The sequence below is a fragment of the Carassius carassius genome, chromosome 42, assembly GCF_963082965.1.
Source record: "Carassius carassius chromosome 42, fCarCar2.1, whole genome shotgun sequence".
Classification (NCBI taxonomy): Eukaryota; Metazoa; Chordata; class Actinopteri; order Cypriniformes; family Cyprinidae; genus Carassius; species Carassius carassius.
This window is the reverse complement of record NC_081796.1, coordinates 24,794,479-24,809,983: the sequence shown is the minus strand read 5'-3', so window position 1 is coordinate 24,809,983 and position 15,505 is coordinate 24,794,479. Positions and strand designations below refer to the sequence as shown.

General features: G+C 36.2%; 2 protein-coding genes across 3 annotated transcripts; both read left to right on the top strand.

The window, feature by feature from the left end:
- Nucleotides 1–214: 214 nt before the first annotated feature.
- Nucleotides 215–3,557, top strand: LOC132124320 (18S rRNA aminocarboxypropyltransferase-like). The gene is made up of 6 exons (XM_059535304.1): nucleotides 215–582; nucleotides 792–999; nucleotides 1,584–1,777; nucleotides 2,702–2,869; nucleotides 2,963–3,017; nucleotides 3,124–3,557. The coding sequence occupies exons 1-6, from the start codon at nucleotides 462–464 to the stop codon at nucleotides 3,227–3,229; spliced, it is 852 nt and encodes a 283-aa protein (XP_059391287.1). The 5' UTR covers nucleotides 215–461; the 3' UTR covers nucleotides 3,230–3,557.
- Nucleotides 3,558–5,950: 2,393 nt separating this feature from the next.
- LOC132124303 (3-phosphoinositide-dependent protein kinase 1-like) lies at nucleotides 5,951–14,329 on the top strand. 2 transcript variants are annotated; one of them, XM_059535273.1, is made up of 14 exons: nucleotides 5,951–6,127; nucleotides 8,055–8,249; nucleotides 8,342–8,384; nucleotides 8,499–8,636; nucleotides 9,628–9,772; nucleotides 9,861–9,958; nucleotides 10,074–10,149; nucleotides 10,336–10,404; nucleotides 11,086–11,182; nucleotides 11,265–11,438; nucleotides 11,527–11,756; nucleotides 11,843–11,900; nucleotides 12,604–12,756; nucleotides 12,840–14,329. In XM_059535273.1, exons 1-14 carry the CDS (start codon nucleotides 6,104–6,106, stop codon nucleotides 12,951–12,953), a joined length of 1,614 nt encoding a protein of 537 aa, XP_059391256.1. In that variant the 5' UTR covers nucleotides 5,951–6,103; the 3' UTR covers nucleotides 12,954–14,329. The 2 variants fall into 2 exon arrangements, with proteins under 2 accessions (XP_059391256.1, XP_059391257.1); XM_059535274.1 differs by lacking the exon at nucleotides 5,951–6,127 and adding an exon at nucleotides 6,251–6,546.
- The last annotated feature ends 1,176 nt before the right edge of the window (nucleotides 14,330–15,505 follow it).

Here is a 15,505-nt window from a genome sequence, read left to right as displayed (position 1 = left end):
TTATTCGACATTTCCGGAATTAAATTCTGCTTAGATAAAAGTCCTTTTCGGTTTTAACTTAATCGATTATTATGTGTCTATTTTGTATAACTCGTTAATAGTATTGAGTTGATTTTTTTATTTGTATTATATAGCCGTGATTAAATCAATATATTGTATTCGTATTGGTGTCATTTCAATGAATGTGCGTATTTTGTGCTTTGTTACAGTAACAGCCATGTTTCATTACGTCACCGTGTTATGGCCTCTAGAAACAGTCTGTCGGAATAAATTTTTGGGATTTGCTCTAAAACCTCGTAAATGTAAATGTATGCCATTCGTGCCATGATTTAGCGTAAAGTAAATGATTTATTGGTGTGTTGTAGGCTGTAAGGTGTTTCAGTAGGTTATACCGTCAAACCATTACACGCGTGTGAAAGTTAAAGTTATTGCTAAAATCAAAAGTGAGGTGGATTTCAGGCATGGGACGTAAAAAACAGGGTAAATCTGATCGACCCGTTCACAAGGGCAAAGACACACGCCACAGGATGAAGGGGAAATCATTAGAAACTTTCACCGAGGAGATGCATGAGGCTCTGCAAGGTCTGTGATAGAACATAAGCGCACATGTGATAGAACCATAGACTGTATGGATAGAACACATATGGATGGATGTTAAGGAAGTGCATGCAATTTTGTCATCTTTATGAAACATATGAACTTAGATTCATGTAATGAAGTGAATTACTCCATTTAATTTTCTGTAATAAAGTTTGACAGACATGACATATAATTATGTTTCTGTGTTCCAGCCAGTGAGGATGCAGATTCAGAGGCGGCAGGAGGTGTGAAGTTGCCCTGTCAGTTGGCCATGTGGGATCTGGGTCACTGTGACCCGAAACGGTGTACAGGACGAAAGCTGGCCAGGAAAGGTTTAGTGCGCTGCCTGCGACTCAACCAGCGCTTCAATGGACTAATTCTCAGCCCAATGGGAATCAAATACGTTACACCTGCAGACAGGTAGGCCACTGGAAACATTTTCACAAAATCGTAGTTTGCTTAAGAAAAAAAAAATCTTTTTTTTAAGATTATTTTTTTACTCTTACTACTTTTAATCAGCAAAGATGGATTAAATTCACCATAAGTGACAGAAAAGTTACAATTTCAAGTTTTACATTGAAATTGTAAACATCAACATTTCAACATTTTAATTTAATAATAAATGCTGTTCTTTTAAACTTTCTACTCATCGAAGAATCGGATTACAACAGTAATAATAATCAGAAATGTTTCTTTAGCAGTAAATCAGCATATTAGAATGATTTCTGAAGATCATGCTACACTGAAGACTGGAGGAATGATGCTGAAAAATTAAGTTTCATCACAGGAATAAATTACATTTTAAAATATGTTCAAATAGAAAACATTAATCTTAAATTAAAATAATAATATAGTTTTTGATCAAATTAATACTGCCTGCCTGGTAAACATAAGAGACTTAAGAAATCTTATCGACCCTAAACTTTTAATGGTAGTGAAGATAAAAATAAAAACCCCACAAATATTTATCTCAGTTTTTAACCTATAATATTCTTCATTTCCAGGGAGATTGTGGCACAGGGTGGTCTAGCTGTGATTGACTGTTCATGGGCACGACTCGAAGACACGCCTTTTAGCAAAATGATTGGTTCACATCCAAGGCTTTTGCCGTTCTTGGTCGCAGCAAATCCTGTAAACTATGGAAAGCCGTGCAAGCTGTCCTGTGTCGAGGCTTATGCTGCCACCTTCTGTATTGTGGGTAAGCAGATCTTAGCTATTGGTTTCTCTGTTGCTGCTATTGTGGGTGGGCTTTGTATGTCTGTATGCTATATTTGAAACTATCCATTTATCAAAGAATCCTGAAAAAAGGTCCCTTCTTCCACAAAAATATGAAGCAGCACAACTGTTTTTAGCATTGATAATAATAATAAATGTTTCTTGTACAGCAGATCAGTATAATAAAATTAAATTTATGCATTTAGCAGACGCTTTTACCCAAAGCGACTTACAGTGCATTCAGGCTATCAATTTTAACCTGTCAAATTTAATTTAAATTTAATTTATTCATGTAACACTGAAGAGTGGAGTAATGATGCTGAAAATTCAGTTTTGCATCACAAGATTAAATTACATTTTAAAATATATTAAAATAGAACATTTAAATTCTAATGGTTTTCTACAATATTACTGTTTTACTCTATTTTGGTTCCAATAAATACATTCTTGGTGAGCAGAAGACTTCTTTAAAAACATACAAAATCTTAAACTTTTGGACAAGTGAATATTGTTTTGCAACTACAGTATTCTGACAAAGTATCATTATGGTAATAAAACACTTCATACCTTGATAAACACCTCATACTTTGATAAAGGCTACTTGTTTTCCTGAAACTAATAAACAGTGTTTACATGAGTGTGCAGTTATATGTTTTCTTTATTTAATTTATTGAATAAAACATTTTACAGCATGGTTTACTTTGTTAATGTTACTGTTTTTCTGTCTTTATGATCAAATAAATGCAGCCTTGTTGAGCATAAGAGGCTTCTTTTCAAAACATTCAAAAAAATCATATTAATCCCAAATTTTTAAACAGGAGTAGAGTTTAATAACAGCAGCTGAGATTAAATTGTTCACATTTGGTTGATGTTGACGTGTATGTGTGTCTATGTGATCATGCATCAGGATTTCGTGACCTTGCTGTGCTCCTGCTGAAGAAGTTTAAGTGGGGTTTGGGATTTTTGGAGCTGAATAAGACTCTTCTAGAGCGTTATGCATCCAGCCAGTCAGAAGAGGAACTACTGGCTGTGGAGAAAGAGTTTCTCAGTGCCGCCCCTCAGGAAGAGGATATAGGTACAGTTAATTCAATGATTTAATATAGTCACATTTACTGTAAATGTTTTACTAACTTTGATGTTTGTGTGTGTTTATTCAAAAATTTCCTAGATCCTTTTGATGTGGACTCAGGAAGAGACTTTGTAAATCTCAACAGACCAGTCCAGTGAGACCATTTTCCTCATTCTGTTATAAACTTGTGTTTACATTTTAAAATATTTAATTTCAAATTGAAGTAGGTTGAAGTGACCCATGTGGGTTTGTACACTCAGGGCTGAGGATGATGACAGTGACAAGACATCAGAGGAAGATGATAATGGTGAAGAGGAAGAACAGAAGAGTAAAGAGGAAGATGATGAAAGTGATGAGGCATCTTGAGTTGTGTAATCTTAAAATAAAACATTTGGGGAAGAAGGGGGTTCAGTGACTGATTTACTAACATTGACCTTCACTTGACATTAGCAAACTTCTGTTTTCTCAGTGTTTGCAGATGGTTGCAGATATGGAACTAGTGAGTTAACAAAACCAGCGCAATCAGTTTTCAAGATTTCAGTGAGCAATTTCCCAAAATACTTTTTATAATGTGCAAAATGTACTATTTGTTCACGAAAAGAATCTTCTCAAATTGTAATAATGTTTATTATTGCAAAAAATGTTGACTTGTTTATAAGTAGACTGAAATGTTTAAATAAATATTTTAATGGTATTTGCTTTTTTAGTATAGGTTACTAGGTGCTTGACTAATTTTACACAGCCTGTGTAAAAAAAAAAAAATGTAAAAAAAAACCCAGATTGATCCTGGAGAATTAGTAAATTACAGACTGATCTCAAATCTACCTATTCTGTCAGAGGTACTAGAAAAGGTATACTACTCACAGTTGTTCTTTCTTAGAGAGAAATGGTAAATCAATTCATAGCAATGAATGAAGAAGTATCATATCATTCACAAATGCAGTATGGAGTACCACAAGACTCGGTACTAGGACCATTGCTTTTCACGCTTTACATATCAGGAAATATGATGTTAGTTTTATGCTGATGATACTCAGCTCTATATTTGTGGCCTGATAAAACATAAAACTAACAGAATGCATATCTGATATAAAAAACATGATGTCTAGTAATTTTCTACTGCTAAATTATGAAAAAAAAAACAGAGGTTTTAATTATCAGACCAAAATCCTTTGCATGTAATAATCTAGAATACTGTTTAACACTTGATGGCTGTGCTGTAAATTCTTCTTCATCAGTTAGAAACCTAGGTGTGCTATTTGGTAGCAACCTTTCCTTTGAACGTCATGTTTCTAGCATTTGTAAAACAGCATTTTTCCATCTTAAAAATATATCAAACTTATGACCTATGCTCTCAATGTCAAATGCAGAAACATTAAATAATGCATTCATGACCTCAAGTTTAGATTATTATAATGCTTTATTACGCTGCAGACTTAAACAAATTCCATCTAGTCCAAAATGCAGCAGCTAGAGTCTTACTAGTACTAGGAATATGATCATATTAGCCCGGTTCTGTCAACACTGCACTAGCTCCTTATCAAACACTGGATACATTTTAAAATCTTCCTAATTACTTCTAAAGCTCTGAATGGTTTAGTTCCTCAGTACTTGATCGAGCTCATATCGTATTATAGTCCTTGACGTCCGATCTCAAAACTGTGGCCATTTGATAATATCTAAAATATCAAAATCAACTATGGGCGACAGATCCTTTTCCTATTTAGCCCCAAACTCTACCTAGCATTGTTCGGGAGTCAGATCTCTTAAACCATAACACACAATCTCATTTCTGTAGTTCAAATCCATTAAAGGTTTGTTAGGCTGCATTAATTAGGTTAACGGGAACCAGTACCACTTCCCATGACACCCAATGTACTTCTAACATCATAAGAAGAATGGCATCCACGGGGGTCAGCACCTCTGACCTCTACAGCCTTGAATGTCAGCGGAGACCATGTCAACTAGACGAACCCTAGAGACAGATCCCCTGTGAAGACCTCATCTGCCATCGGCACAAGAACATTAGAAGCAGACGTGTCCACACCATGCTGATTTAATCTGGCCATAGAAGAACTGACCCCCCCAAATGAGCCTGGTTTCTCCCAAGGTTTTTTTTTCCTCGGTTACTGTCATAGATGAAGTTTTGATTTCTTGCCGCTGTCGATTTTGGCTTGCTTAGTTGGGGACACAATTGCAAATGGAAACTGTTTATTTGACGGCACAGACACTATTTGTAGGGAACTGAGCTGAGCTGGACGATGAAATCACTGATTCAACAATGAACTGACTATTTTCTCTCTGTTTTCTAATGTTGTCCTCTTGCATTATCAGTGCACATTTTTCCCGTTTAACACTTTAATGCTGCTTTGACACAATCTGTATTGTATATGAATAAAGGTGCCTTGTCTTGACATGACTTGTAATTTAATTAACTTACATGTAACTCTATTGGGGCCTATTACCACGTGCATGCATTATTGTATATACTACTCTAAAGCAAGGGTTTTCAGTATTTTAGATGCCACGGATCCTCAAGAATGACCCCATCCTAAAATATAAAAGACATGTAAGCTATATATTGTTGTGTATAAAGGCACAATTTATTCTTTGAAACTCTGTATTATACATAAAAAAGGTATTTGTATTAAATATTTAAACAGTTTTCTACTAACTATAGCTTATTATTTAAAGTTTAATTAATAATTGTTTTATTTAAAAAAAAAACTTATTTTTAACGTTTTCTACAAAATATCATTTAATTTGTATTACTAAGCTGTTCATGACTTTTTTAATAATTTCTGTATTTTTTATGTATTTTTTTATGTATTGATTTATGATTTCTGTATATTTTCCCTTGACTTCAAAGAAAATAATGACATCATCATGGTTCATTTCCAAAGACCATGATATTACCATGAAACAATGATAATAGTATGGTGTCCAAAAACAAGCTGAGCACGTTGTGTTATGGGGATGTTATAGCAATTCAAATATGGGTGATATACACATCTGCTGAACCACAGTTGCAAAACCGCTTCCATAACACTTTTAACATTGATCCATGGAATTATTTGGGGATTCGCCGTTTGGGGCGCACGGTATTTTTCCCCCTCTCGACTGCAGTAATGTTGTTGTGGCGTGACGTCACAGCCGTGAAACGAAGACGCAGAGCGGGCGGCCATGACTCCAGTCTCCACAATTATTTAATCCCAAATAAATTACCCACGGAAAACTTCCATGGCAAGAGCCACGAGTCAGATCGTGAGTACCGCCAGCGTTTCGAGAGCGCGGGCTCGAAGCCGCTTCGCGTCGCGTCGCGCGCGCTGCTTGTAACGGCGTTTTTTTGGTGGGGGGGGGGTGGCGCGGGACGCTCGCGACCCTAGTCTTTAGCTTAGCATCGTTAGCTCGGTAGTCCTCAAAACAAGCGCAAGTCTGTTAACCAGGAAGTGTCAACTTTTGTTTCTTATCGTAATTTACACAGGGATTTCTGAATGAATTATTAGTCTCGATGCTGATATTTTTAAGGGAACCGCGTGGGGAAATGCTTATTTTATTGTTTGTTAGCCCTGCGAGCTAATTCTGTCAAAAGATGAAGTTGCTTGTTTTCTTAGCCGTTAGCCTGACCGCTAACTCACGACATAGGCTTTTGGTTGTGCCCGTCTGAAACCTGCTCTAATAATGTACGTAAATCATCTTGTAAATGTTTATTTCTAATATTTATTTAAGTGAACATCCGGGGCTTTTCTTGGGTCTCTTATACACTACAACACCGCTTTTGAGTCAGTAACACTTCTAGCACAATCGCCTCAGGTTGGTTTGCCTTATTTGCGTGTCTTTTTGCTGGCAGTTTATCATTATAACCCGTAATCTAAGGAATATTAGCATTATTATATATCTGTAGCTGTTTATTAACTTATCCGTGTTATCTTTGACTTGTTTAGGTGTGTTGTTTCTACTGAAATGAACCGATTCAGAGTTGCGGCCTATAAAAGTGGGTTAGACATTTGCAAGGATTCACCTTCTCAGGTGTTTTTGACAGTTGATTATTACCATGTATAACTTTATTTAGATCACTTGACTGAGGCATAACCCTTGTGGATATGATTGGTGAAGTATCAAGCTCATTTTGAGGCTCGTCTTCATATTAAACTAAGTTTGTAGCTGGTATATAGATGTATTAAGATGTAAACATGCGTTGATGAAGCAAAGTAACTTTGGTCTGTTATTTCTGTAATTATCAATATTACATGAGCTTCATTGGGTGCTGTGAATTAATATTGTGGAGCATATGTTGCAAAGAGCAGGTAAGGGAAGTTAACATGATTATTGCTGGAGGTTGACATGTGACTCATGTTTTATTGAGGTGTTTTTGAAGTTAGTTCCTGTAGGAATTCAGATTCTGAATAATGTGAGCTGTAGTTACAGGAATCTATTGATTATTATATCCAGCAGTGTGAGAGAAAGACCTAACATATGGACTTACAGTGCTAGTTCGTTACCTTTTTAAAGATTTCCAGTGTAATTTAAGCAGACACACAAATTTAAATTATATATTAGGAGGACTGTGATTGGATGCCGTTGAACTCATAAAATCTGTTTTATACTATCAGGATGAATTTACAGTAATGACATCACACAAGCATTACATCAGAATTAATATAAAGAAAAGCAAAATTTGAATAGTTTAAACAGTGTGTTTGTGAATGTATGTATGTATATATATATATATATATATATATAAGTTATTGAGAATTTACTTTTTAGCATTTTTAAAGAATAATTTAATTTTTTAATATTGAAATAATTTATAGAAAAATTTGTTTATAATATATATATAAAATATATATATATATATATATATATATATATATGTGTGTGTGTGTGTGTATTTTACTATTTTGACACACACATGTATACATAGTGTATTATATTAATTAAAAAAAATATTATTTAGCATTTATATATCATTTTCTATTTTACATATTTTGTAGAATATTAACAATATAGATTAGCTTTAGCATGTTGTAAAATTTAGTTTATTATATAAACTAAAATATATATAAAAAAAAATGATTATCATTTAAAATGCTAAAACTTTGAACTGTATGAAGTATGTATTAATTTAATCAGAGGCGGTAGATGAGTAATGTGGGAAATACACTGACTCGCTCTCTCTCTCTCTCTCCAGTATGATGTTGCACCCCTCCGCTCCTCTGTTCTCATCTCCTGTCCATCAATGGTAAGAGGCCAGCAGGACACGCCCCGTCTCCCAGGCAACAGCATGGAGGGACAGGCTCCACCCCCCCAGCCCACCCAGCCTCGCAAGAAGAGACCCGAGGATTTCCGATTTGGAAAAATATTGGGAGAAGGCTCCTTCTCTACTGTATGACTTGCACACGTCAATGCACATTTAATGTACCTTAGCTAGTTTTACTCATTTAACATACTAACCTTTGCCATCTTTACTGCTTACAGGTTGTCTTAGCAAAGGAGCGCTCGACGGGGAAAGAGTATGCAAGTAAGTCATTATACCATCAGACTGTGGTTCATATGCATTTGAAGTTATCACTATTACATTTGACATGGACTATCGGATGTGAGAACTGAAAAATGTTGGTGCATGTTTCAACAGTTAAGATCCTGGAAAAGCGCCACATAATGAAGGAGAACAAAGCACAATATGTCAAGAGAGAAAGAGACGTTATGTCACACCTGGATCATCCGTTCTTTGTTAAGCTCTATTTCACCTTTCAAGACGAGGAGAAGCTGTGTATCCTTCACACATACATACACAATAAGTGATTGAGCAATAGGGATTGTCCAGTTTTAAAATCTATAAAGCACAGCAGGGTGGCTGTCATATTTACTTGAAAATTTGATAGAAATTGTAGAAACGGTTTATTTTTATTATGTAATATATTATTAGGGCTGCATGATAATTCATAATCATGATTCCTGCTTCTCTTGACTTAAGCACAATCATCTGCAATATTTTCCCCCTGGTTATTTATCCTGAAAGCATTTTATTTTGGCATTTGCGTTATCTTAAATTAACAAGCCTCAACAAGCTTTCATGGTTATGGTTGCCAGATTTGAAGTTTAAATCCCCCAATCAGAGCTTTTTTAAAAATCCATACATTTTCTGCCTAGTGGTTTATTTAATATTCCTTAGCTGGCAACCATGTGCAAAAACTCTCTTTACATTATGCAAAAAGCGCAGATGAGCTGAAAACTCTGACAAACATAATTTGGAGTTTAGTGTTGTCCAGTGAGATATTGATAAACTATACATTTAATACAGACAGTCTGGGTTTTTCTTTTTTTGTGACTTAATCTGTGAGCAAACCATGCAAGTTAATGTGCTCTTGATTTGCTTATGTGAAAGTGCAATAATTTAATAATAATTATTCAATCAAATAAAATCCATTATTTTGCAGCCCTTTTTATATATATACAACATATGTAAACTTATTAGTATATCATCATAGAAAATATTATTTATATAGCATTCTATACTACACTATTTTTGTGCAAAAAGGTGCCTTCTCTTACTATTTTGTGTAATATACAAAATATTTATATATGTAAATTAACCAGATGTGTACTTTTTGAACTGTCACAAATGGGCGCTACATTCAACGGCAATAATCTGAAAATGTTGACCAATTAATTGGAGTGGCTGATGGCAATAAATTACTGACCAAGACCTGTCTGATGTCAACACTGCAGTCAATCAAATGCTTTCCTGAATGCACTGTCAGATTTTGGATTGAGCTACGCCAAAAATGGCGAACTGTTGAAATATATTCGAAAAATAGGCTCGTTTGACGAGACTTGCACGCGTTTCTACTCTGCTGAGATAGTTTGTGCTCTTGAGTACTTGCATCAGAAGGGAATCATCCACAGGTCAGTAGGTTTGTCTTTAAGTTTTTTTTTTTTTTAATTGCATGGCATGGATTTATTGAGATCTTGTATTATTGTGGTTTTCTTAAAGGGATCTGAAGCCGGAAAATATTCTGCTCAGTGAGGAGATGCACATTCAAATAACAGACTTTGGCACGGCCAAACAACTGTCCTCTGACAGCAAACAAGGTAAACACACATACACTGCATAACGTTCGTCCTCTGAAAGTTTAAACGTTCATACAGAAGTATCCTCTAATGCTTTTACTAAGTGATATGGACATTCTGATGCTTCCTCCTGCAGCGAGAGCAAACTCATTTGTTGGTACGGCTCAGTATGTCTCTCCTGAATTACTGACTGAGAAATCTGCCTGCAAGAGGTAAACACAGATGATGAATATTTCATGGTGTGCAGTTGTAATGCTTTCATCAGTAAAGAACCAAACCTAATTCAGAGATGCTGATGTTTTTTGTTCTGAATGTAGGAGACAATGAGTGCAATAACTAAGCAAGAACAGTGGTTTATTTGTGCGTTTGGCTGAAAATACTTTTATTTCTTGTTATAGTTCGGATCTCTGGGCATTAGGCTGCATCATCTACCAGCTTGTTGCTGGTTTGCCACCATTCAGAGCTGGGTAAGTTGACTTTCAAATGTGTAAAACTACTTATTTGTTTAAAATGGTCTCGGTGAACTACTAGTCAGCTAATTGAGCCCTGTGTAATGAGACTGATTTTTATGGTGTTATTACATCGATGCATTCTTGCATTCATGACAGCTTGATGAGCAACACAGAATTAGAGTTTAAATTTGATTGTGCTACTTTTGGTAAGTTTTTAATAAGATTTCCTACAGAAATCATTGCAATATGCTGATTTGCTGAAGAAACATTTCAGATAATTATACATGTAAAAAAGAAATATTTTGTAACAAATGTTTTTACATTCACTTCTGATCAGTTTAGTCAGTTTTTTTGCTGAATAAAATTATAAATTTCTTTAAAAATAAATTGTTACTCCTCCTAAACTTTTACAGGAGTGTACATAGAGGAAAATGGCAAAATATATAGTGTAATTAATAAAGAAACCGAATCCACGCATGTTGCAATACTTGTTTACCAGTATGTGTGTTAACTGGGAATTGAACTTATGACCTTTTGCGCTGCTAATGCAATGCTCTACCACTGAGCCGCAGGAACTCCCTAACTGACTAGTTGGTTATTGGGTGATCGTGACCCATTCCTAACATCTGCTTTGTTCATGTGATGAAGTTTAAGTCTCCAGTCACTAATCATTGTTTTTCTTTTAATCCATCACAGGAATGAGTATCTAATATTCCAGAAGATTATAAAGCTTGAGTACGAGTTTCCTGAGAAATTTTTCCCTAAAGCTAAAGACCTTGTGGAGCAGCTTCTGGTCAGCCTTATTAAATCATGAATCTTTGTTTATAGTGTAGTTGTGAATCAGCTGTGCACTTATTGGTGTCTTGTTTTCACAGTCACTGGATCCGTGCAAGCGGATTGGCTGTGAGGAGATGGGTGGCTACGGGCCACTGAAGTCCCACCCTTTCTTTGAGACCGTTGGCTGGGATGATATCCATCTGCAAACTCCACCCAAACTAACGGCATATCTGCCTGCCATGTCTGAGGATGATGAGGACTGCTATGGAAATGTGATTTAAATGTGATTTAACACAAATATCTCACACAGAGGTCTGAAATCTAGAGTATTCTTAATCTTCTTTTCTCGTTCATTTTCAGTATGATGATCTCCTCAGCCAGTTCAGTTGTATGCAGGTGTCACAGCCTGGCCACGCCCCTTTAGTTCCCTTCACAGGAGAGACAAGTCAACCTACATATAACCCCTCCCCTAGTGTGGATCAATTTATACATATTCATGAGCTGGACAGTAATAGCATGGAGCTCGACCTACAGTACAGCGAAGAGGAGAAACGTGTCTTACTGGGCAAGCAGAGTGCTGCAAACCCATGGTACACAAATACAAAATTTTTGTATGTGACTTTCTATCCTTCTATACCTTCTGTTACCATTCTTTTCTTATGTTTTTTTTTAAAAGGCACCAGTTTGTGGAGAATAACCTCATTTTAAAAATGGGCCCAGTGGACAAACGCAAAGTGAGTCACTGTTGGTAATATGTTTGTTCATAAGAATATGTAATCAGCTAGATTTAGATCCTATTCTTGAACAAATTATTTTTATGATGTGGTTCTTTTAAGTCAATCAATACAGTGCAATCAGTCCATTCAACTCCTGAATCAACGATATAGTTATTTTAAGTGAATCAAACCTATACAGCAAAGCAGTGTAGTCCATTCAATTCCTTATTCTTAAGATTTGGTTCCTTTTAGTCAATTAAAACCACTCCGGATGATCAAAGTGTTCTTTTCAGTTCCTGACTCTTATGAATTGTTTTGTTGTAGTGACTCAAAACTATACAGGACAACCAATATAGCTTCACCAGTTCCTAAAAGAATCATTCTGGTACTTTTTAGTAAATAAAAACTTGGGGACAGAAATATTCTCTTTGAATTAAAACCACACCAGCACAATCATAGTATGCCACCCAGTTCCCCAATGAATGACTCGTATGATTTAATTATTTTTAGCAAATCGAATCAAACAGCACGACCAGTGTAGTCTAACTCTTATGAACTCATTCTTTTAAGTGAATCGAACTCTGTAGGAATGCTATATTGATCAATCAGCATCCAGCACCAGAACTTTCCATTTTTTAATCATACTTGAGTATAAGAGTGTTTACGACTGAATGAAGAGTGAAGTGTTCTTCTTTTTCATCGTGTTTTCTCCTTTGTGTAGGGTCTGTTTGCACGGAGGAGGCAGTTGCTACTGACTGAAGGTCCTCACTTGTACTATGTGGATCCGGTCAATAAAGTTCTGAAAGGGGAGATTCCTTGGTCACCTGAACTGAGGCCTGAAGCGAAGAACTTTAAAACCTTCTTTGTTCACACGGTATCTACAATCCCAATTATCTTCTCGTACCACTCCTGCGTGTTTTAAACCGGATGTTTAATGATCACGATTTGTTCCCATAGCCAAACCGGACATACTATCTAATGGATCCAAGTGGCAACGCTGACAAATGGTGCAAGAAAATCCAGGAAGTTTGGAGGAAGATCTACCACAAACACCAAAGTCCTAGCTTATAGGACTACAGCGCCCCCCCTTCTTTGGCCACACCCCCCACAGCCCTCCAGCCAATCACAGGACAGGGACATGCCCCTGTAAAGACATCTCTCTCCAGCTATATTTTGTCTTTCTGTCTCTTCATATATCAGTCCTGTCACTCCCAGGCACTTTCTCTGTTCGGATTCAGTTGTTTCGCACGCAGAGGGTGGAGTCTTTACAACCAAAAGCAGCGAGGCCGTAGTCAGCATGTCTTGTCGTGCAAGCAAGCCATAGAAAATCACACTTTTAGACAATTACGCAAGTATTTCCAACGATTTCAACCGATGCAGATAACAAACACTCAGAAAAATGCAGTCTCCACCTGTTGCAAAACAAGCACACACGTTGTACTTTTCTCGCTCGATGCTCACACACACTCAGCTACTTCAGATATCTAAATGGGATAAAAAGTGTGTTGCTTAAGTCTGCATTTAGAGTTAAGGCGGGTCCTTTTACCTTTATTGGCTACAGTAGCTGGTCTTGCTGATTCCGATTGGTGTATGTGGTGTCGAACGTCTCCTAAGCATGTTCACGTTACTTTCAGATTGCAGGAGATGGCACCACACCACCACAAAAGCCACATGGGTAATGTGGTTTGAGAGGATAAATTGTCGCCCCTTCGGCCCCCATGCTAAAAGCACGACTGAGTTTAGTTGTTTTCCTTTAAAGTGCTTGCATTGTAACGGTATGCATTGCTGATTGGAGGCTTGTGACAGAGGGGCAATCTGATCGTGTGCTTGTGTGCGTGCGTGATTGGCTCCTCTCATTTGGCCGTTTTTAACAGGAAGTCCATGGAGTGAGTGAGACGACAGACTGAGTGTGTGCATGCATGCGTCTTCCTGATCGGTCACAGATGACTGTGATGTACAGTTGATGTAATATTGCAAATGGGAGGCGAGTAAAGAGGTGACTCTAGGATCCAGGTTTTGTATTTTTATTCTTGTATAAGGTTATTGGGCCGCTCCGTTCTGGCCTGGCTTCTCTGTGTTATTTAAATTCTAATATATGAAAACATATTTGGATTGAAGTCATGTTCCAGGGCCTTGCTGTGTATGTATTGAAAATGTAAAGCCTTTGAATGTGAAGAATTATTGTAAACTATGATATTTTACTGCTTTTGTTTTCTTACTATATCATATACATTTTCTATTTGCGCAGTGATTAGCTCATTTCTGATAATTTAATGCCTGTGTGCGCACGGCCCCGCTTGTCTGTGTGTGTGTGTGTGTGTGTGATACAGTGTGTGTGTGTGGGTGGGTGGGGCCCTTGTAGGCAAAGTGTGTATTCTTCTTGTCGGCCTTTTGCGCTCGGCAAAACCTAGAACTGAAATAAAGCATGTAGGGTTTTAGGCCAACAACCACAGTCTCTTTGTGTTTCCTATGTATTTAAACAGTATTTATTTTTCCCGACAGCCAAAAGAAAAATTATTTATTGTATATATGTGTTGGTTACAAGTCAGTTGGCAAAAAAAAAATGGCAAAATCAATTAGACCCCCTCATTAAGATTAGTTCACTAATACCTGTATGGAAATCTGAATCTTCCACTCTACAGTAAACGCATGGAATTTCACATTTGTTCGTGGAGCCTTCCAGTCTAATGTATGTGCTCTGTCTCAAAACCATTGGCCTTTTGAGAATCACAGGCATCATATGATGAACAAATAAAGGTTTAATTACAAGTATTGCACCCGGAATGCAGAGGGTGAAAAAGGCTGTTTAAACACATCCACGTTTTAAATCCCATGGATTCAAATCTGGATATTCTTACAGAGATCTGTAGCATTAAAGGAGTAATTCACTTCCAGAACGAAAATTCTATCATTTACTCACTATCCACTTGTTCTAAACCTGGGTTTCTTTGTTCTGTTGAACACAAAATATATTTTGAAAATGTTGATAGGCACCATTGACTTCCATAGTAGGAAAAAAAAAACACCATCAACTGTTCGGATAATAACATTTTTGAAAATATCTTATTTTGTTTTCAACAGAAAAAAGAAACTCATACAGGGTTGGAACAAGTGGAAGGTGAGTAAATGATGACATAATTTTCATTCTGGATGTGAACTGTTCCTTTAATAAATACGAATCTTGATGTCGAATCGGTTCTTTCGGACGATTCACTTCAAACTTTTAAGAACCGATTTAAAAATTCACTGCGCGTCATGTTACGTTCATTTCATTGTAAAATCGCTTCTTTAATACCGTGTTTCACTAAATAGTATAGTTTATTTTACTAGTATTACTTCTCACAGCAGTATTATTATTATAGCATTTTTTTCTTTTGTAATATTGAAAATGTTTTGTTAAACTAAAATCTGGTGTAGAAACAATTTTCACTCAGAAATTGCTAATTGTCACGATTAATTACCAATTAACGGCAAGTAACACATTGAATTAAATGTAAACATTTTAAGTAGAAAGACTGAAATAGTATTTTCTTGTAAAACATACTCCAATCATTTTTATTTACATCTTTGAAAAAATTTGGTTACAGCTAATTAAATGGTTTTATGTAAAAAAAAAAAAAATT